The following is a 23,615-nucleotide window of genomic DNA, read 5'->3' on the forward strand; positions in this document are numbered from 1 at the left end:
GACCCACAACCTTCTGTTCAGCTTTTTGTGTGGGTTGGCTAAACAAAACAGCTGTGCATCAGCTCAACATTCAGCACAGGGTAAAGGTACAAGAGCAGAATAGAATAGAGTATTGATGACATAAACATTGTTACAGAGAGCAGATAGGCTCACATGCAGTGATGGAGTCAAAATATATTGTGAAATATTAGATAACTCACAGTGTGTACAAAAGGGCTTGATAGATTGTCGAGGGGAAGACCTCAGATGAACGTGTGACTTCTCCACACGTTCCCTCACGTCCACAATCCCACCAGATCCAGACATCTTCACGGTGGACTTGTCCCTTAGGGGAGCATGGAGCACGATCACGTTCATTGTTCTGTTTGCCTTCATTGTTGACCTCTGATCCTTTCGTTACAGTAATTCACACGTATTCTGCTTTGTTGGTTGAAGTTCGTGATTCTGAACTATTACTATTACCATACATAGGTTTGCACTTTTATCACATCAACAAGTGGTCCTCTCTGATGTAAGTGTTTTAGGGTCGTGACTAACGATATAGTGACAATGTTTTTTGATATAAGCAGACATTATATATTTGCTGTGTCTGTCCTCCCTCCATCTCCCCCTCTCAGCCATTCTCTCTCTCTCTCTCTCTCTCTCTCTTTCTCTCCCTCCCTCCCTCCCTGTCCCTGTCCCTGTCCCTGTCCCTGTCCCTGTCCCTGTCCCTGTCCCTGTCCCTGTCCCTGTCCCTGTCCCTGTGCCTGTCCCTGTCCCTGTCCCTGTCCCTATCCCTGTCCCTGTCCCTGTCCCTGTCCCTCTCCCTCTCCCTCTCCCTCTCCCTGTCCCTGTCCCTCTCTCTGTCCCTCTCTCTGTCCCTCTCTCTGTCCCTCTCTCTCTCTCTCTCTCTCTTCCTCTCTCTCTCTCCCCCCCTCTCCATCTCCCTCCCAAAACGCTGAAGATGTTTGCTGGAGCAACCCAAGCGTTGAAGCAAACCAGGCTTAGATAATGATACAGCAGGCCTAGCGCTTTAGGGCTACGCCTTGACAACAAGACCAATCAACTAGACAAACCTCACACAGTCAAAAGCCACTGCTCCGAAAAGAACATGGATCCATTCGCAATAGACAACTCTGCCGACCATAACAACAGCATCATTCAACCGCAATGGGTTGATGCTAATGATATGATGGTGTCTGATGATGTCTGTCTGGTGGAACCTGACCAGCAGGTTGGCAGCACCGACAATAACAAGGTGAGATGGAACTTACAGGAAACTGGAACGCCACCCCAAGGCATCTGTGTGTAGGACCTGCACAGGTATACATGTATGTGGCGGAGCTTGGAGTGTTTCCAAGAAAGTGTGTGTGCGAGTGTGTGTACAAACAAGAGCACACACAAGTACACAAGGACGCACATGTTTACACACACACAGAGAAACACTGAACACACAGGTAACTGTGTTTAAATATGTATACAGCCTGGATACTGATGGAGTCATCCATACGTGTTGGAGATACTGATCCTCGTCGAAATCTTCATAGACTGCCGTATCTCTATCAAAGTGCATGCACACGCATGCAGCCACACACACACAGAGATGAAAGTGAGATAAGAGTGACAGGTGAACGTGACAGGTGTGCCCCTACCGGCAGGCTGTTCATCATTGGGTCAGAAATACTGCTTCATGCTTTATGGGGGCTTGTAAAAGTCAACGCTGATAAGAGCACACACAGACACACTCACACACTCACAGACACACACACACACGAAGACGCAAAAACCTGTCATGGTCTCTTATCCGGGCCTCATTTGACGTTGTCCCAGAGAGAGAAGAAGCAGAAAGGAGCTGGAGGAGGGGACAGATGCGGCCGCACAGTCAGTGAACAGAATGAGACCAGAACGTGAAGTACCGTAGATCGAAATGAAAAAGGATTCGTTTGGGTACATTTCTTGTTTTGTCTGTGCTTCCAGTCATCTCTCGTCTGTAGCGCGTCTCAACCTCCATCCCTCCATATCTGGTGGTGCATATATACAGTGCGTGTCTACGTAGGCGTGTATTGACAGTCAGAAATCTCCATGCTGCAAAACAAATTAACCCTTGACTTTCCCGGAGTCTTACTCATGTGAGAACGTTGTGCTACTTGCAAGCTGGAAACCACCCATAGCTCAGACAGAAGCAGGCTGTGAAGGGTTAACTTTCCAAAAAGGGTTTTGATCTATGAGTGTATATGTGTATTGCACAGAATAATACCAAAGTGTTTGTTATTACTATCATTATAGTGACATTCATTTTACAGTTCCAGAGCATCTTGTTTTAGCCAGACTTACTAACAAAAAATATGGTTATTTAAGTGTTTACAGTAGCCTTTTTCAATTATAAAAAAAAGGTTAGTTGGGTTTAAATCCATGTGTATTTTTGTGTGTGTGCATTCAAGCGCGTCTGTGTGTGTGTCAGTGTGTGAGCGTGTCTGTGTGTCAGTGCTGAACTGCTTTCACAGAGATTCTGCTGATAACCGTGACTCACCTGTTCCAATTCTTAATTTTCCCTAAAACAGAGAGTACTCAGAAAGAAAAAGACACGAAAGATACACAGAGAGATACAGAGAGAGATACAGAGAGACAGAGAGAGAGAGAGAGAGAGAGAGAGAGAGAGAGAGAGACAGAGAGACAGAGAGAGAGAGAGGCAGAGAGACAGAGAGAGACAGAGAGAGACAGACAGAGAGAGAGAGACAGAGAGAGAGAGAGAGAGAGAGAGAGAGAGAGAGACAGAGAGAGAGAGAGGCAGAGAGACAGAGAGAGAGAGAGACAGACAGAGAGAGAGAGACAGAGAGAGACAGAGAGAGCGTCAAAGACAAGAACATTTCATTAAAAGCAGAAGATGTACCACGAGAAAAGATGCGTGACATACAACATCATACAACATATGAACAAATATGTGAGACTGCGATAAAGACAAAGACAAAAATTCAGAAGCAGGGAAAAGATAAGGATGAACATAAAAAGAGAAAAGGTAAAGATGAATGCAAAGAGAGAAAAGGTAAAGATGAACGCAGAGAGAGAGAACAGGCATAGACTCTTAACGGGAGCAGACAGAGATAGAGGGAAGGGTGAAAGAAAGTGACTCAGAGAGAGAGTCCAGATATGATTAACCATTTCAGTGCCGGACGCATCGGGGACAATAAGAGAACCGCAGGTTTCACGTTTCAGTTTGCGTCAGCCAACTCAGCAAACCTATGATGTTATAATAGATCATTTTGAACTGACCTCAGTGCCCAATCTTATTTTGTACTTGAAGAAGTACCATAATGCATGAACTTGCATTGTTCCAGCCTGAGGGAGATTTCTAACTGAAATAAGGATAGGTTTGACGATCAAACGACTCAATGACAGATCTCCAAACTGCTCTTTGTTGGGGATGTGAGAGAACATCTTAGGAGATGTTGGAGTAATTAACTGCAGCTAAGGTGAAGGGGGGGCTCTGTTTACTGTGTCAATATTTACAGTGCTGCACACTAGACAAAATCCGACACGCTGCTTTCTCTGTGTGTGTGTGTGTGTGTGTGTGTGTGTGCGTGTGTGTGTGTGTGTGTGCGCATGCATGCTTGTGTGTGTGAGCTGTCACACTTTGATGAACAGATTCGGGGCTGTGTATGTATAGCCCTCTCCCCCAGAGCTAATGCCCAGAGTGAATGATCAATATCAATGGCGACAGAGACTGTCGCCATGTCTGCACGTTCTCTTGTATGTGTGAGTGTACGTGTAATTTACAGGACTATGTCCTTATGTTTGCATCGAGTGTGTGTTTTAGACTCAACCCAACGTGTTCTCCAAATGAGCCTGGGGATGGCCTCCTTAGTGCTCCTCCATATCTAACTGTAACAAAACATGTGTGTGTGTGTGTGTGGGTGTGTTTGTGTGTGTGTGTGTGTGAAGGGGGATCTTTCTGAATGCTTGTTTTTTGTGTTGAAAGTCTAGGATTTTCCAGTCCAGATGGACAAACAACTGTTGTAGTGTACCATATCCCATCTGGAACCTGCAGGATCATGTGTCAGTGAGAGCCTTTAATGGAGGCTAGCAGCAGTAATCCACAGGATGAGAAGTTCTCTTTGACATGTCCACGTCTTTCTTTCCCTTACACCATCATCTTCGGCAACTCTTGTTTGTTTCAGCAAGTGCCTTCTCCTCACGTCTTTTCTGTTAGGTCAGGGAATGAAGGAAAAAAGAAGAGAAACCAAGAAAAATGACAAGATAATCTAGAAACAAATACGAACTTCTTAGTTTCAATCATTTGAAAGTTTTGAATTTATTTTCCATTTTTTGAAAAGTAGGAAGTGTCCTACAATAGCTCAACAACTCAACAAGTTCACGGTCCCACAATGTGAGAATGAGACGAAAAACAACCATGTGATCAAGCAGGCAGCCAATCATACGATAAGGGGGGATCCCACCCCTGTTTGAATTGATGTGAGCCTCATTTGCAATGCAAATCCACACATAGAGATATGCAAATGAACTCCGGGAGCACAGGGTGTACATGCAGGACCTCCTGACCTCCCCTTCACTCTCTTCTCTTATCTCCCTAATCCATCCCTCCATCTTCCACCTCTCCCTTTCTGCCCAGCTCTTCGTTCTGCCTCCATTCTCCATTTGTATCACTATCTCTCCCCCTCCCAGGCTCTCTTCATTCTCCCTCTTCGCTGCGTCTCCCTCCTCCCCCCTCCGTTTTCTCTCTCTCTCTCTCTGTTTCTGTCATCAGGGCTAGGCGTAGTTTGATGATTCAACATCATGACTTATCCAGGGTGACAACTTCACAAACGCCACTGTTTGTGATGTATACCACCACAGCATTAATTTATCTTAAATCCAACATGTTCTTTCAAAACAGTTCTGGCCCAATATTTAGACTACAAACAAAGGATAAAATCAAATAAAAAACGTTCCCTCGCCTACCAGGTAACTAGTCCACCTCCAAGGAATGCAATGATTTTCTTTATGCATGTATGCACTTCAAACAATATCGTAGGCCTTTGCCAACTGGTAAACAGCATGTTAACTAAACAGACTAATATTAACTGTGTGCACTCGTGTGTGTGTGTGTAAATACATGGTTTATTCCAAAACAGACACACACACACACACAGGCAAGCACATGCACACACGTGCAGTGTCCTCAACAGAGCGTCAGGGCACAGAACTCCCAATCCTTGGGAACTCCTGACACCTACAGACTGTTCAGTGTACAACAACTAACAAGAGGTCTGAACCTTTTACCGAGAGAAGAAATCAATATCCCCCCAGGGGCGGATGTAGAGATTTTCATTCGGGGTGGCAATGGGGTGGCAGAAGGAAGCTGTTGGGTGGCCTCCTGGAGGCGAATCAAACCCAAAGTAGGGGGGTACAGTACTCCCTATGGTAAATGATTGGGCTAGAACATTGTAGTTTAAATTAAACAGTAACATACATTTTATTTATTGAAATGTTCTGTAATGTACAAATAATATTTTTCCATGGGAAGATTGAGGTTCATGTTGTTTAATTGTAACTTGTTTCACTACATGCTCTCATGGTTCTTCCTTTTGGGACTGTTTTTTCACAATGTATGCTTCATGTTTTGGCTACCCGCAACGTTTGGGGCTATCTCGTTGTTATGATCACAGACCTATGCACTTTTGTAAAGCTCTCTCTTGGAAGTCACTTTGCATAAAAAGTCTGCTAAATGCAGAAAAAAAAGAAAAAAATAAGAAAAGAAATTGGGGGTAGCAGTATTTTTTATTGGGGTGGCAGCTGCCACCCCTTGCCACCCCTCAGATCCGCCACTAATACCCCCAGAACACACAAGTCAACCATACAGACTACGTCCCTTCTCCATGTCCTACAGGAGACTGTGGGGGGTTAAGAAGTTGCCCCCGTCAGGTTTATCTCCTTAACTTGGTGCCTAATGTCCAGTATAACATCATGTGGTGGAGTGGCGCCTTCTACTGTGATTCTCATTCTGCCCACTAGATGATGCTGTACTTCCAACTGACAACTGTTGAATCAAGCCTCCCAAAGATCACTCCTTATCAGTTCACAATAACACTTTATTTGCTGGTTTATATGTCATTTCCCCTGTCAGGTTCATTATAAGCCAGTTGAAGGTCCCTTGTCTCGGACCACCAAAACACTGTACTTCTAGAGGCATTATTTGCGTGTCACTTTGAATAAAAGTAGTGAATCCGAAATGAATTGAGTGCAAATGTAAATACAATGTGCAAGAGATTGTATGCAAGGCAAAAGAGATAGTTCTTCTTCACATCTTCGGGTCCTCTTTTTGGACTATCTCTGTTGCTGGTGCCCATTGGTCAGTAAACAACATATCTGACTCAGTGGCCCTCTTCCCGTTTTCCCTACTTAAATCAGATAGGAAGTCATCTTTTCCTGCTGCATTGTGTGTGGGTGCGTGCGCGTGTGGGCGCGTGCGCATGTGTGTGCGTGAGCGTGTGTGTGCGTTGGGTGAGAGTGTCTCTGTATGTGTGTATTTGCGTGCATAAGCACTTTAATTTGCTCTGTATGTGTACAGCAAAGTGTACAGTATGTGTCATTGCGTATCCTTCTGCTGTCGAATGCGCACAGTTGATCATAAGTGTCCGGAATCAAATGCCCCAACAAATACCCAACAACATAGTGATAGTAGATAAAGTAACTGTGCACCCAAGGTCATCTCATTAGTGAATAGTAGGCCAGGCCTTGGTGTTGTGTAATTCTGCAGGATATCATCAAGGCTCAATCCTAGTCTCCTACTTGGTGATAATCTCTACTCTCCAGATTACTGTTATCTAACCTAGTCTGTTTAATATGGGACTCAGCACAGAGAGGATCCTAACCCCTCATCTTATGTTTGATTATTGAAAAGAAGCAAGGGCACTTTACCTGATGGACCTAATCTGGGCCCATTTATGAGGGCATATGTGTGATGGTGCATCATTGTCTTTGCACTGTTTGGTTAATAAAGTTACACGGATGACATCAAGTGGTGCATCAGGATGATTTGGTACCTTTCCTTATGTTAAATATATGTTTGTGTTTCTTTTATAGACGTGATTTTGTTTTCACTGGTGAAGTGGTTCAGCAGGTAGGTGCCGGGTATGTGTGTCTATCTCCTACACACAGGAAACACACTCTTTCTTTGTCACACACACACACACACACACATAGTTAGAGTAGAAGTATTGGGTTCATCCTATTGTGAGCTGCTTGGGACAAGTAGGTAAATCTGACAGGACTTCTACCTATCTGTTCCCCTAATCGGGGATTATGCTGCAAACACATTACAATTCGGAGCCAAAAAGGTTAACAGAACCACAAACTCACACATAACCAATGTGACGTGAAGACAAACACTAAAGGGGTTTTCAGGACCATCAAAGTTTATTTCCCTGTGTTACTTCATCATTAATTGTAACTGTATAACTACCTTGAAAATCTTTAACAAGGGCTATTGCAGATAGAAAGAGTTCTCTCTCGCTCTCTAACTCTCACACACACATACTCTTGGAAATCTGCCCACACACAGACGTCATTCTCACCTCTGGGAGAACGTGCTTGCCCTCTCTATCCGTTTCACACTCTCTCTCTCTCCCTTTCTCTCCTCTTTGCAGTCTTTCAGTCTCTCTCTACCCTCTTAGCTCTCTCTCACACACATGCCACAAACATACAGTATATATATGAAGCTCGTGACGGCCTCTCATAAGGATTCAATTGTTGAGAGAAACACTGGTCATCAACAGAGATCAGTTCAAAACACCTTCCTAACGTTCTGCCTCGTTATCTCTGTAACACACACACACGCACACGCACACGCACACGCACACGCACACACACACACACACACACACACAGCTAAGAAGACAGGGGGCTGCCTTATAATGAACGGAGCCAGACAACATTTTCACACGTGACAGTCTCCCATTCTGTGTCTGCTGTCACCACTGGCTTCCTCTCTCCATCCCCTGCAGTAAACATCCTGGTTAGGCCAGGTTCAGCTCGTTATAGACTCCAGTTGCACTTCTGGATTGTTTTTGGTTTTGACTGCCATCATTTCCCCTCTGCTTCCAACTGGGGTGTCTCTGTTAGTCTTGCTGTTGACAATATCTACAATAACCTGAATCGTCTGACTGAACTGAAAATTGTGGTGAAAAAAAGCCTAAACGAAACTACGTTTTTCAGAAGCCTATTTTAATTGAGAGAGTATACAAAATATAACGGGTTGTAATATGATATGGTATACAATTAACTAGAAAACGTAAAGACTAAATTCACTGTAAAAACACTGCTTCGGTTCACAGCCTACTTTTCATTGGCTCTAGTGGGTGTCTTACCCCCTTTTCGACCATAGCTCAGAATATTTGAGTTTCTTTTCCCCACCAAAAGAAATCTTCGCACTGGTCAGCTTGCGGCTGTACGCTCATTGGGCCACACTTTAAAGTCCCGCCTCTGCTTCAGTCCGACCAACCCCTACCAGCGCTTTCTCACTGCAGCGCAAGGCAGCCAAGTCAATACGGCAAACGGACAACACAAGGAGAAACGTCCAACTTCACCACTTGCCTGGTTTGACAACTTCCAGCCAAAGGGACTCAGACGACAGCTGGACCTACACTGAGAATGCTGGAGTTTGTGTTTCTTGTAAAGATATAAGGACATTTTCTCGCACGGTTGCCGCTTGTGAACATTCCCTTGCGTCTTGAAGACGCTTGATTCTGTGCCGCGTGCCTACATGAGAGCGATTGACACGCGCGAGATTCCACCGCATTCACTTATCCCTGAGCTGCCGCGATGGTTCAATGTCTTGTTTAATGGTTGAGGTATGTCAACAACTATGTTTATTATATATTTTGAATGCACATTTCATGTCAAAACGTCCACTGTTCTTCTAATCTGGAAAACGTGTCGTCAAAAAATCAGAATAGCGCAGAGGTGGGAGCCTGTGTGTAGGCTTTCAAGTCGGGGTTTGGGCTACCTGACTCGTCTTGGGATGCATGTGGGCCCTTCGACCCGTAATGTCGACGTATCGAATCCCCTGCGCGATGGTTCTATCTTATAATCACGAGAGTATAGTGGGTCACCTTTTCATCAAATCTGTTGACAAACACAGCAGGCTATCAGTCACATCTGTTTTGACAGCCTACAGCCACGCAGCTTCAATAGAACACCCTCGCCTTTATGAAACATCATGACAGCTGATAAGTCTGTTTCCGCGCCTTGCACCCCGCACTAAACGACCAGCAGATTACAGTTTTAAAAGCAGGCTATGAGACAAATAGTTGTAGGTGACTTGTAACTTACCGTCTACCGTAATATTAGTCAATGATCATTTAGTAAGAGTAAGTTTGTACCTGCCTAGTAATTTTGATATAGCTGGCGTACACCAACTTGTTTTGTGTACACCAAATGGTCTTGTGTTGGACTAATTGCGAGAATGTGCAAAGGGTCTACGTGTTAGCTTACACTGTCAGAAAATACACTGAAGCAGAAAATACTTCAATAAACTGGGCTGTGAAGAAAAATATAAGAAAGAAGAAAAATAAGAGATATAGAAGTACAGGCATGTAAAATTGGTACACTTATCTAGTGAATAGGCCCACCTGTTAGCCTGCAGCCTAGTCTCTGCTTCTCACACTAGCAACCACAACTTTTTCCATAATAACACTCATTAGGCTAATTGATGTCAGTTAGCTTCAACTTTGAAGTCAATAATTATTTATATGACTTAACTTTTTTGTTTTTATCTGAGGTCATTGCTTTCAGAAAATTACTCTTAACATTTTTGTTTGAATTTGTGTGACCCAGTGTATGTGTTTTTCCATTACATTTGCAGCACGTTGTTTACATTTTGGTTTGAGTGAATTGAGAAGGAATTCTATCCCTGAAATGTGGTTGTAAACACCAGTTCTCTTCCTCCTCTTAACACTCACTCACTCACTCACTGATATAAAATGAGAAAGTGTGACAGACATTGCATACATAGAAGACTAGTTGAAATGGCAACAAGCTCCCTGAGGAAACCATTGGACAGCAACCAAAAATGAAACAAAGCTTAAGAAAATGCATGCGTGTGAGAGTGCGTTTGTGTGTGTGTGTGTGTTTGTGTGCGTATGAAAGAAATAGACACAAAGACCAAGTAAAAGCACAGCATTATTAGATTTGATTAAAACCTTCATTTATTCAGGCAAATACTGTACAACAAACAGTAGAAAGGAAACAGTATACAGGAAATAAACAGATAATATTGGACCGAAAGGATCCATATTCAAATGAACACATTTATTTTAGTAGAATACATGCCACGAGGCTCATCCGGAAGAGGTAGCAAACAACCGTCTTCCAAAACAAACAACAGGGGGCACAACAATTAACCCAGAAAACAACAACAGCAGTTTTGTGTGGATACACTTTGGCACCACGGCCATGGCCAGACAAATACAGAGACCGTGACAAAGCTGGGGACAGCAAAGAGCCTCGTGACACAACCTGCCCCAAGAGCAGACAGCAGCCGCCTGTGCACTGTGGTGTTTCCCACCTGCCATTTCCTGTCTTCCTGTCCTCCAAGCAGCCAATCAGACGGAGACGTCCTCCAGTTGTTCAGATTTCTGTTCTGCCAAACATGCCGTGTTCTACTGCCCTGAGGCAGGTCGCAGTAGGCTTAGCAACCATGGATACAAGACTAATCATTTCATAATTATTGGGCGGGTTGTATGGCCTTTGCCGACTATCTTGTGTGATTATATCCCGGAATGAACCGGATGCCTGCGCATATGTGTGCCTATACTTTGTATGTGTAAATATTGAACCCTAACCAGTGTGGGAGGTGCTACTTACTTGTAAGTTATATAGATTTGTGTGTTTTTTTTTTTAAAGAATTTTGAGTTTGTCAACTGCACATTCCACATTCTTCAGCAAAGGTGGTGTTGAGTGTTTCACATTTGTTTTCCACGAATGAACTGTCTGTCTCTCTCTCTCCTGACAGAGGTGTGCACCGGTCGCATTTGAAAGGGCAGAGCAGAATGACATCCAAGTTTGCATGCTGGGTAAGCTTCCTTTTACCTCGAAACACTCTGCTCACTTTACTGTAAACATAAGCAATGGACCATACTTTCGTACCCCTTTCCTCCATCAAACATATTGAAATGGTCACTCATCTCAGGAGACTGTTTGTGGTTAAACATGGAACGAGAAAGTACAGTGCCTGCTTCTATAACCATCTGTCATAAAGTAAAAGATTAAATACATTCTAAGAATAACGCCACAGCATAAACTATTCCCTCCTGTGTTTTCTACATGCATCGTTTGCACGTCGCTCTGGGTCAAATGGTCGGCCAAATGAATCCGATGTCAGCCCGAGGGGTTCATGTCGCCTTAATAAGGCCACACACACACGAACACACACACACACACACACCGTCACACAGCAGTGTGTTTGTTCAGTCGAGGGCTCTGGCTGAGTGTAGAGGGACCAGCAGCCCGGGTCACAGATATGTCTGATGTGGAGTGTCACAGGGCAGTGGCATCCTGTGGGCTGTCTGTTTGATTTGGAGCGCTGGCAGCGACTGTGGGTTTGTGCAAGCTCATCTGGAAGCCAGTCTGACGACCATCTCCTGAGTTTACAGTATGAAGCTCGGGCTGTCCTTGTCCTAACACGCACGCACACACACGCGCACACGCACACACTACATGGGACACATCCATTGAAAAGGCACACACACATTTCCACCTCTGCCCGTATTCTCTGATACAACTTTTCTTCTTGACGAATATGACTCTTTATATGAGTCATATATACTGTTTTCATTTCCCTACGTTGGTCTGTTCTCTGTAACTGTAACTATACAACCATTGTTTCATAGGGACCTTGTACGGTATTGTCCAGTCCTATCTTCCCCTCTGTGACTCTCTGTTTCTTCTCCGCTGCGACTAGCAGCTAGCGGCAGCTAGCGGCTGCCGGGGACTAGCGTCAGCTCGGTTGGTGGGTCCACCGAAATGGCCTGCGCGTTCCTTGGTTACAGCTATTGCCAATTAGCGCTAGTTGTCCATAAGTGGAACAGGAGGTCAGTCAGATTGCGTTGGACAAGGGCGGTTGTCCGTGCGCACTGCTTTTTTCTCTGTGAGCTTGTGTCAGCATTTAATTCAAGGCTTATGCCTTGTGTAACAGTGCACGTGCGTGTGTGTGTAGGGCCGGGTCCGGTCCCCATGAGCGTTCTCCTATAGGGGTCATGTGAGAGTGATTGGCGGATGAGGACTGAGGGAGGTGTTTCCAGGTCCTCAGGCTGATGTGTTGAACAGAGCGGACGAGACACACACACACACACACACACGTGACATGTGAGGACGTCCTAGATGCTTTCCTCGAGACAGATTTGTAACGCAGTCCCTGCGCTTAAAGCTGCGGAAGGTAACCACCGAAAGTAACCACCCATGCTTGTCTAGACTTCGGCCCTTACCTCCAGTTCAAGTTTGACAGTGATTCCACAAGATAAGCCAAAGAGGAAGGCCCGCCTCTCTGAAGGCGATTGGCTGGAGCAGGATTGCCGGAACATAATTGGTTGGAAAGTAGCGGGCCACTCCAAAAATGTACATTCCACTGGCTCTGAGCTGTGTTGCTAAACAAATCTCAGAGGGCCTCGTTAGTTTACACAACATGTTTATAGGGGACAAAACCTATCTTTTTGAACCTTTGTCACCTATTGTAACAACTGTGTTTTTTTTGTGTGTGCGGATGTGGTATGTGTGTGTGTTTGTTTGACAACTTGAGGGGTAACATCTGTGTGTCCATTTGTGCGGTGTGACCTCAAATTAAATCAAGCGTGTGTGCAAATCTCCGTCTTTGTTTTTACTTCTGACTCAGTCAACTGGTGTGTGTATGTGTGTGTGTCTGTGTCTGTGTGTGTATGTAGAAGGGGGCTCTCAAACTCATTCAACCCTGTGGCCGCTGACCGTGAGACCGATAATGTGACCGTGAACCCATGAACACTCTTTCAAACACTGCTCATTCCCCCCCCCCCCCTCTCTCTCTCTCTCTACCTCCCTCTCTCCCTCCCTCTCTCTCTCGCTATCTCTCTACCTCGCTCTACTCTGCGTCTGTCTCGCGTCTGTGAGCTCGTCCAGCGCAGGGAGAGCTGAGCAAACGGAGGAGGGGCTTTCAAATCCCAACACCATCAGTAGAGCAGTGGAGGACACAAGGGGGGAAGAGAGAGAGAGAGGTAGAGAGGGAGAGAGAGAGAGAGAATGCGCCAGGAGGCGGTCGGGAGAAGAGCATCACTCGTAGACCAGGAGGGAGCCAGACACGCACCAGACTCTCTCCTCCGGCTCTTCCTCATCGCGGTCTCTCTTCCTGACTGTCCGCGTTCCTCGCCTCATCCTCCAATCCCTCTCTTCGTTTATCCAAGCCACTGTCCTCCATGAGTGCTGTCCTCTTTTTCTCTTCACCTTTCTACGTCCGTTCGCTCGTCTCTCTCTCTCTCGCTCTCTTTCGCTCTCTGCAGGTCTTTGTCTCGAGCGTTGTGTAAGACCATCTCTTTCCGTCTCCGTCTCTCCCTCCGCATCTCTTTCTCTCTCTCTCTCTCTCTCTCTCTCTCTCTCTCTCTCTCTCTCTCTCTCTCTCTCTCTCTCTCTCTCTCTCTCTCTCTCTCTCCACCTTTTCCTCTCTCTGTCATCCCCACATCCGACACCCTTTCTCAAACCCATCCACCCTCTCCACGCCTCAACCCCCCCCCCCCCTCTTCCTCTCTCGGAATGCCTGTGCTAGAGGGGCTGTGGAGTTCAGAGCTGGGTCGCAGCGACAGTGGCCCCTTGGGGGTGGGGGTAGAGGAGGTGCCGCCCCCCTCCCCTGTTTGGCCCCTGGGGGGCCCGCGGATCTCGTGCGGGGTTCACTCCCTCGCCATGGAGCTCCCGGTCCTCGTCCGCCAGCTCCGGGCTGCCTGGAGGGCCTGTCGGGGGGGCGCAGGGGGGCCCCGGGGGGCTGACAGCGAGCAGGGGACGACCAGGAGAGAGGGAGGAGGGGGGCCGGAGGCAGAGGAGGAGAAGGTAGAGCACCCGACAGGTCAGTTTGACACCCCCCCCACCCCCCCCCCCCCATACTCCCCTGCTCTGTGTGTGAAAAGTTGCCACCGAGTGTTTTTCGAAAACAACGCGTGTAACGTGTGTAACGTGTGCGTGCTAGCGGGATCTCTTGTTAATATTTGTGAGGATTAGAAGTCATTCTGTGTGTGCGTCTTTGTTTTGCGTGGTGTTATAGAGCAAGGGGGGTATTCCAGAAAGCAGGTTATGCAACATAACCGGGTGAGTTCACCCACCAGCTGATTCACAATGTTGCAGCAACCAACTGGCAATGTTGCTACAACGCTGGGTGTCAGCTGGGGAGTTAACTTACCTGGGTATGTCACATAACCTGCTTTCTGGAATACCCCCCTGGTCACCTAGAGGAAGACATGGTCAGGGGGTCAATTGTAGTTTTGTTTGGGTCAGGAGGTAGGGAGTCAGATGGCTGAGCGGTGAGGGGGTTGGGCTAGTAATCAGAAGGTTGCCGGATCGATGCCGCGCCACATGATGTTGTGTCCTTGGGCAAGGCACTTTACCCTACTTGCCTCGGGGGGAATGTCCCTGTACTTACTGTAAGTCGCTCTGGATAAGAGCGTCTGCTAAATGACTAAATGTAAATGTAAATGTAAATGGGGTCAGTCGAAGTCGAATGCCTTTGTTGCGTTTGTAACCCTTTGCTCAGTGTGGGAGTGTGTTTTTGTTTGTGTGTTTTGTGCGTTTGTTGGTCTGTGTGCGTGGGTTCAAGGCAGGTTAGGCCAGAGCAGGCAGTAAAATCAAGGATTTGCTATGTAAGCCTGGGCATCCAACACATGAAGTGTTCTTACCATCTGCTGGGCTGCAGCTGTGCTAATGACTCCCTCCACTAGTGTTACTATGCTCACTGACTGGAATCTGATGACAGAGTTGACTGGTTGTCGTTGACTGTGATGACAGAGTTGACTGGCTGCTGACTCGGAGGATATGGGACTGTCCCAGCCACATCTCAAGTCACTTGTCACCTGAAAGTGAAGTTAGGTACTGGCTGTAACACACATGTGTCTGTGTGTGTGTGTGTGTGTGTGTGTGAGTGCCTAATGGTTGTTTACATGACACCTATTTTACAATTCATACAGCATTTTTAAACCATCCGCATCAAGTATTATCGGGTTTTCTATCTGTGTGTGCTTGTGTAGGCGTGTGTGTGTATGTATGTGTGTTAGTGCCATATGTTTGTTGGCATAAACCAGATGTGTGTGTGTGTACGCGCTGCAGTGGATGTTAAACACCCTGAGCCTTTATGACTGATTCACGTTTGTTTCATCCCAAATGACCCAGTTCTGCACAGCGCACAGAATGACCTATTTACCAGACACAGACGAGGAGGCAGGGAGCAGAGTGAAAGAGATGGAGGGGGCGGAAAAAGAGATGGAGAGAGGGAGAGAGAGAGAGAGAAAGAAAGGAAGAGAGAGAGTAAGAGAGAGGAGGGGAGGGTGGGGGGGGTGTGAATGTGGAGGGAGCCAAAGATGAAGAGGGAGTAAGAGAAGGAAAAGTAGTCATTTGGGAGTGAGCCAGGGTCGGAAGAGAAATGGGTGTTTGTGTTAGTGTGTGTGTGCGTGGTTTGTGATGGCATCACATGTGGGATGTTCACACAAACACACACAGCTTGCCAAAACCGCAAGGACACAAAACTAATTATCCGCCAAATCTGGCAACGCGAAGATGCCGGGCCATCCCTACCGTTTCGCAGACCTGGCAACCCCTGAGGGTTACCCCCAGTGATGTGATCCCCCCTGATGGGCAGTGTTCAGCTTCAGCTACTCTGATGGAGAGGCACACGAGAAGGGATGAGATAGGAACTGGCAACCGTAAGGACCTAAGCGCTTCATTTGTGCTGTGGTGCCTCAGAGCTTTATCTAATCGCAGTGAATTATTCAGATCACTGTGTTTGCTGAGGTGTATGTGTTTCGCGTGTCTCTGTGTGTCTTTGTGTGCGCACGCATTTGTGTGGTTGCTTGTGACAAGGGAAAAGTGAGTACACTTTCCTTTGACGTTTGTGATATTGCATGTTGTCGCTATATGTTTTGCTCTAGCCGTGTCCTCAAGTGCAGACCTAAATGGTAATAATCACACCATGTTGTGTCTTGGTGTATCTTTCTGAGAGACACGGTTACAACAAGGTCTGGGGTCAGAGAGGGAGTAGGAGTGTGTGTGTGTACCTTGTCTGTACATCCAGGGGTATATTCTCCCCAGACGTGAACAAACGTCATCCCATGACAGCAAATGTGTTGACTGCAGCTCTCTACTCGAGAATGGCCCTCTTGTTGATCCGTCCTGCGCTGCTGGGAAGCCTCTGAACATGGTGGGATGACCATGTTGCGGGGGGTTTGCTCGTTTTGGTCCCGCTCCTTCATATTGCTGTCCTGTCACTCACTCCTCTCTATCACACGGGAGATCTCTCTGACCTACTCCGGTCTCCGGCCACCCTCTCTCCAGTCTCTGTCCCCCTCCCTCAAACTCATTTCAAGAAGATTTATTGTAATGAAAAATACCTGACCCCCCCCCCCCCCCCCCCCCAAAAAAAGAAACTGCAGTAACTATGATGACAAGAGTAAAGGTCATCCCCCCCCCCCCCTCTCTCTCTCTCTCTCTCTCTCTCTCTCTCTCTCTCTCTCCCTCCCTGTCTCTCTCTCTTTCTCTCTCTCTCCCTTTCTCTCTCTCTCTCTCTCTCTCTCTCTCTCTGCATCTCTCTCTCTCTCTGCATCTCTCCTTCCCTGTCTCTCTCTCCTGTCTCTCTCCTTGTGCATCTCCAGCGGACGGCAGACTGAGGGGTCATGCAGGGCTCTTACTGGCTGAGAGAAGAGGCTCCTACCCCCTGATCGACCTCCGCCTCCTCAACAGTACGTCTCTGCGCTCACCTGGTTCTCAGCAGAACCCTCCCTACACCTAGCAACACCTGGGGGAGAGAGAAGGGAAATGTGTGTGTGTGTGTGTGTATGTAATGCCTGTCTGTGCAAGAGAGAGTGTGTGTATGTACACTGGTTTAATAACCCTCAGTGTGGGTGGTGTTACGTGTGTGGACAACATTTGTGTCTTGTCTTCTGTGCGTGTGCGCATCAACGTAGCCCTTGTCCATGTGTGTGTGTCAGCAGCAGCAGCAGGCCCGGGCGGGCCAGCGGGCCAGGAGGAGGTGGAGTCAGGCACCAGGAGGAAGGTGAGGCGTCTGCTGAGCTTCCAGAGGTACTGTCACGCCTCGCGGCTGCTCCGCGGCCTGGCGCCCCACGACTCCCTGCACCTGCTGGACGACGACTACCTGGGGCAGGCCGCGGTACGTACGCACGCACACACACACACACACACAGACACAGAGGAGCTGCACAAATACAGACCGGAGTTCCATTTCTGTACACCCACACACAAAGGCACGTTTGGCACACTAAGGGGTTACACACACACACACTCCAGCTCTCACAGCAGTACTCCTACATATACACAGGGATCTTTTCCATAGCCCCTTGTCACACACAGGCTGAGCTGACCGTGTTTGTGTCCCGCAGCACATGCTGTCTAAGGTCGGAACGTGGAACTTTGACATCTTCCTGTTTGATCGCCTCACTAACGGTGAGGGCACTACCGAACACCTCCCCAAGCTGCTTCATGTTGTATTACTACGACTTTGCCTAAGTGTTGTCGGTGTGTTCCAATTCGGGTAGTGTGTGCTAGCTGTGTTTGGTAAGTGTTTTAAAGCGTGTGTGTGTGTGTGCGTGTGTGCAGGCAACAGTCTGGTGACTCTGATGTGCCACCTGTTCAACATGTATGGTCTCATCCACCACTTCCAGCTGGACATGGTCAAACTGCACAGGTTTCTGGGTAAGTAGGCTGACACAGCAGCAGGGAGAGACCCAGTGATCCACACTCCCCCTGTGACTGGTCAGGAAAGTTGTGTTGTTTATTACTTACGGAGCCACGTCTGTGGGACAAATCAGATGGCCGAGCGGTTAGGGAGTCGGGCTATCAATCAGAAGGTTGTAGGTTTGATTCCCGGCCGTGCAAAATGACGTTGTGTCCTTGGGCAAGGCACTTCACCCTACTTGCCTCGGGGAGAATGTCCCTGTACTTAGTGGAAGTCGCTCTGGATAAGAGCATCTGCTAAATGACTGAATGGAAATGTACAAGTCTGTGTTGGACAATCGCAGGTACCCGGGTTTCTCTTCACTCTATCTGTATCCATTACAAGCAGAAATGCTTCTCCGAAAAATAGACCTTGATAAAAGGGATGGTCTGCATTTGTTTCTGAATGTGTCTTGACTTGGCAGGTATGGTGCAGGAGGACTACCACTCCCATAATCCCTACCACAATGCTGTCCATGCAGCTGATGTGACACAAGCCATGTACTGCTACTTAAAGGAGCCCAAGGTAATCAAGCGATGACATTGGCATTGTTTTGAAAGGAAAGAATCAGTGACTCTGTACGCCAGCAGTAATGTGATAACACACACACACGCACACGCACACAAAGCCTGGGTGTCCAAACCCTCTGTTGTCCCTCTGACCCCGGCCAAATGAACAGCTCGTTATGTAACACTGCAGACAAGAGAGATTTATTCGGCCGGAAATCTCCACATAACATCAACAAACACCGGTGCCATGGTAACCACGAGGACATTGACTCACATGGCCGGCTAATCATCGCCGTGGTTACTCCCTCCCACGCCGCCGGCGGGCGGACCTGGCTGTTTCCACCCAAAGCAGATGCATTGATGTCCAAACGTCCGTAGCTCTCATGTCACCTGAAGACTGAGTGTCTGACGGTGCATTCCAAGCCAGACGGTTGGTTCACGATGCTCTGCATACGCCCTGACCCCTGACCCCTGTCGTAGCTGGCGGAGCAGCTGAGCCCGCTGGACGTGTTCCTCGGCCTGATGGCAGCCGCCGCCCACGACGTGGATCACCCGGGGGTCAACCAGCCCTTCCTCATCAAGACCCGACACCACCTTGCCAGCCTCTACCAGGTCACACACACTCCGCCCGTCTGTCTGTGTGTGTGCGTGCGCGTGTGTCAGTGAGCAGGTCCCGGAGTGAACGAGAAGGAATGAGCGGTTGGGTGTGCGAGCACAGCCGAGGTGGTCAGCTTCCATGTTGTCTAAAGTCAGCTCGTTGGGTTCTACCCTTGACCTCATCTTGTTGAGGGTGTGACGCACAGGCATCGTGAGCTGGTGCTGACTGTGTGTGTGTGTGTGTGTGTGTGTGTGTGTGTAGAACACGTCGGTGCTGGAGAGTCATCACTGGCGCTCCACAGTGGGAATGCTCAGAGAGTCTGGCCTGATGTCCCATTTACCTGCCGATGTCACGTAAGACACCAAACACAGCCACACAGATCCAAACACCAAGCTGGGCAATCGTCGCACGGCTAGAAACGACACCCCCCGTCCTGTGTCCAGTACTGTATTATCACCACAGCGCTGGGCAGCCTCTACGGTGTAGTGAGGTGTGCTCTCTCCCGCCCCCCGCAGGCAGGACATGGAGCAGCAGCTGGGCTCGCTCATCCTAGCCACGGACATCAGTCGTCAAAACGAGTTCCTCTCGACGTTCCGAGAACATCTGGACAGCCAGGACCTCAACCTGGAACATGCAGAGCACAGGCACTTCATGCTGCAGGTAGGCTAATACACACACACGCGCTTATCCTTTTCTCTTTCAGGACTTCCTGATCATCGGACTCCCTCTGATCCGTTGTTTTGGTGTCTCAGCTTTTTTTCGCCCTCTCTCCTCCCATTTCTCTCCGTCTTGTCTCTCTTGTCGTGTCTCTCCGGGGCTGTCTCTCTTCTCGTGTCTCTCCGGGGCTGTCTCTCTTCTCGTGTCTCTCTCTCCGTCTCAGTCGTTCCTCCTCTCTCCCCGTCCTCCCGTCACCTCTGTGGTGTTATCATTCCTGTGGCCGGCTCGTCCTCCCTCCCTCCTCCCCTCAGCTCTCCTTCTGCCGTTCCAGGTTGTCCTGACAGGACTTCTGTCCCAGTCTCTGCTGCACGATCCCCTGTCCTGTCTCTCAACCAGGAGACCCCCGATACTCCATGTCTCCAAACTGTCTTTGTACGGAATGCATTATCAAGAAGCGTTCGTTCCTCTGAAACCCAATCTAGAAAGAGTCCCTGACAACAATGATAGAATGTTTTCCCGTCACATCATTCTCTGTAGTTGCTAGCAGCTTCTTTGTGGTTCAACATCAAGCGGGCAGATTTAAAGATGGATCAGTTCATGGCACATTTTCTATTTTAAGCGGTGCTACAGTTGGGCTTAACTGAGGCGAGGAATGGCTATGACGTTGGTCCAAAGTAGTGCCTATGATAACGTTGGTGTATTTATACCGTAACAGACTTCCTGTTTGATGAACAGAACACTTGCCCCAGAGCAGGGGTTTCAAATCGCACCTTGCATCTCACAGCAATAATAAACATTGTGGGTTCCCATGACAACCAAGCCGAGAATGTCCAACACAACTTGAGCAGAATGTGTCGGACATTTTCACTGCCTAACCCTAGAGGCACTTTTAAGGGCCAGTGTAAAAACGATTATCGTACGTCATTCTGAACAGGAAATATTACAGCTTAAATGCTTACTGTCCTATGAATGTTCCATGAAGAAAAAAACACACGTGCCCTTTCCCCTATTTTATAGGAGTACTTCCCAGTACAATGTCTTCTTTTTTTCCCAACAGCTGTCTACCGGATATCACACATCTTACACTCTTTTACCAAGGCTGTAGTCGATGTCATCAAATCAGTGGCAGTGCCTTAAGGCAGCATTTGCCTACAGATCCACCTCTGACTTCTTCAACACACTTCCACTTACAGTAGAGTCTGTGAAGCAGCACTAGACAAAACCTCCCCTCCGAGCAAATGGAATCCAAATGTCATAACCTAATCAAACCCATCATGTTTCCACGGTAACCACTATTCCACCGAATGAAATTGAATCACCCCACGGTTTTGGATACTGTAAATATTTCCTGCCAATGCCAGCTCCTCCCCGAGCCAGATGCGTCCAGAGTTTGGGGATGAAAGGTGGGGTGTGTTTGGCCAGGGGTTTGAGCATGAAAGGTGGGGTGTCTTTGGCCAGCGTTTATAAACTGACATACCAATGGGCCTGTCCCACTGCACGGCTTGACGATGGAACATCCAGTTCTAATTCTCTCAACACCGAAGAAACCAGGGTTGTTTCTGCTGTCACTTGGCAGGCACTGCGAGTTCCTCACGTGTAAACACGGCATTCCAGGATGACTGATTTACTCAGGTTTAATCAGCGCTTCACGGGGCCGTTAAACAAACGTTGCAAGAAACTCCTGTTTTTTTTCTGGGATATGCCGTGCTCTAACTGTGATACCTCTCCATCTACCTCGTCTCTCTCCCGTCTCCGTCCTTCCCCTCGCCGGCCCCCGGGCGCCCCTCTCTCCTGTCCCCTTCCTTCCCCTCTCCGGCCCCGGACGCCCCTCTCTCCTCCAGATTGCTCTGAAGTGTGCCGACATCTGCAACCCATGCCGGGTGTGGGAGCTGAGTCGGCAGTGGAGCGAGCGGGTGTGCGAGGAGTTCTACCGACAGGGTGAGTGTGTCTGGACTGGGGCTCCGATGCCACCAGGGGCCACAGGAAAGAGTCAGACAAACAGGAAGAAAGCATTTCCTGTTGGAGCCTATGATTGGTCACGTACCAAGGGGGTTGAACGCGCACACACACACACACAGGAGAGATAGACCAGTTTTCTTTTTTATTGCCGTTGACATTTGACTTGACAGGTGACTTGGAGAGGAAGTTTGACCTGGAGATAAGCCCTTTATGTAACCAGCAGTCCGACTCTGTCCCTGCCATACAGATAGGTGAGCCATACACCCACACATTCTGTCTCTCTCTCTCTCTCTTCCTCTCGCTCTCCTAATCTATCTCTGTCCATCTCTCTTTGCATCTCTGTCCATCTCTCTTTCTCCATCTCTCTCTCCTAATCTATCTCTATATCTCTCTTTGCATCTCTCTCCATCTCTCTCTCCATCTCTCTCTCCTAATCTCTCTCTCCATCTCTATCTCTCCATCTCTCTCTAATGTCTGCCCCCCGTGCCCCAGGCTTCATCTCCTACATCGTGGAGCCCCTGTTTGAGGAGTGGCAGCGCTTCACAGAGCCCAGCCTCCTCACCCAGAGCATGATGGGACACCTGCACAAGAACAAAGCCCGCTGGGGCGGACTGCGCCTCAGCGTGCCGCCCGACTGCCCCCTCGCCACGGGGGGGAGCCACGCCCACTCCCCCCCCCTGCCCCTCCCAGAGGAGGAACCCGGGGTGCAGAGAGGAGGGGGAGGAGGGGGAGCAGAGGAGGATATCCCGTAATAAAGGACCCGGCCTCTCTGCTTCCTCTGCTGTCCCAATAGAGGAGTACGTATTCCACCCCCTTTGTTCCTGCCTCGTCCCTCTCCCACCCTTCATGCAGGCTTCGGCGATGGGAGAAGTGGACGTGTCGCTATAGCGCCCCCCTCCCCTCTTACCCCCCCCCCCCCACCCCTCTCGGGGTGGACAGTTGCGGTACTGCGGCCGAGTGGAAGTACCAACGAGTAAGACAGAGAGAACTACAGATAGATGGGCTTTCGAGAGTACGGCTGAATTGCCACATTTTTCTCTGTTGGATTGGAAAGGGCGGATCAAGGGTGATCTAGTTGAATTAGGAGTTTTTGTGCTTTGGATGAGGAAAAGTTGGCACGTCTTGAAGTCAACGCTGGTCTTCCCACGATGCCGTACTGTGAAGATGGACTGTCAAGAGCATCGACTGATGAGGTCAGAAGGAAAGTCCAACCAACAAGTCAGGTGGACCGCACTGGCGCTGAAGACACTAACTATATGAAAGTAGATATATAAATAACAGTTATATGAGAGTATTTACTACATGCTTTCTAATTGCTCTTACACTGAAAACTATTTTCACTTCATTTTTTTTGTACAGTTGAACTTACACAGATTTTCACGAAAGTGCATTTTTAATCCGGCTCATAATTAAGACATGAAACCAATATGTATGTATGTGTAATACCTTAAAAGGCCAAGTGGAAGGGAGGACTTTGTGGAGCCATACGGGGGTTTCTGTTGGTGAGGGCTGAAGTCACAGCACCCCTGAACACTGTTGTATATTAATCCACTAGACCAGTGGTTCTCAACCCTGGTCCTCAATTACCCCCTGTCCTGCATGTTTTAGATATTTCCCTGTTCCAACACACCTGATTCAAATGAATGGCTCGTTAGCAGGCTTCTGCATAACTAGATAACGACCCATTCATTTGAATCAGGTGTGTTGGAGCAGGGAAACCTCCAAATCATGCAGGACAAGGGGGTACTTGAGGACCAGGGTTGAGAACCACTGCACTAGGTCATATGCCAAAACCTCAGAGCTACATTTCTAACACAGGCTCTGTGTGAGATTCTCTCTCTATAGATGTTACATTTCTACAAACTTTCACTTACTTAGTAAACTGAACTTACACGCAACCTCAACTTTTAAAGCTTACAAAGCCTTAATGTTTATCTTTGACAATTTAACAGTGTGCTTCTTATTAACA

At 48.0% G+C, this 23,615-nt stretch overlaps 1 protein-coding gene across 2 annotated transcripts; it reads left to right on the plus strand.

The window, feature by feature from the left end:
* The first annotated feature begins 8,482 nt into the window (after nucleotides 1-8,482).
* Nucleotides 8,483-23,273, plus strand: LOC124468555 (cAMP-specific 3',5'-cyclic phosphodiesterase 7B-like). Of its 2 annotated transcripts, none has more exons than XM_047021344.1 (13): nucleotides 8,483-8,825; nucleotides 10,988-11,048; nucleotides 16,845-16,931; nucleotides 17,181-17,359; nucleotides 17,589-17,652; nucleotides 17,806-17,901; nucleotides 18,348-18,448; nucleotides 18,913-19,044; nucleotides 19,292-19,383; nucleotides 19,546-19,690; nucleotides 21,529-21,625; nucleotides 21,817-21,897; nucleotides 22,139-23,273. In XM_047021344.1, the coding sequence occupies exons 1-13, from the start codon at nucleotides 8,805-8,807 to the stop codon at nucleotides 22,396-22,398; spliced, it is 1,416 nt and encodes a 471-aa protein (XP_046877300.1). In that variant the 5' UTR covers nucleotides 8,483-8,804; the 3' UTR covers nucleotides 22,399-23,273. The 2 variants fall into 2 exon arrangements, with proteins under 2 accessions (XP_046877300.1, XP_046877301.1); XM_047021345.1 differs by having other exon boundaries at nucleotides 17,184-17,359.
* The last annotated feature ends 342 nt before the right edge of the window (nucleotides 23,274-23,615 follow it).

The sequence above is a fragment of the Hypomesus transpacificus genome, chromosome 6, assembly GCF_021917145.1.
Source record: "Hypomesus transpacificus isolate Combined female chromosome 6, fHypTra1, whole genome shotgun sequence".
Lineage (NCBI taxonomy): Eukaryota > Metazoa > Chordata > Actinopteri > Osmeriformes > Osmeridae > Hypomesus > Hypomesus transpacificus.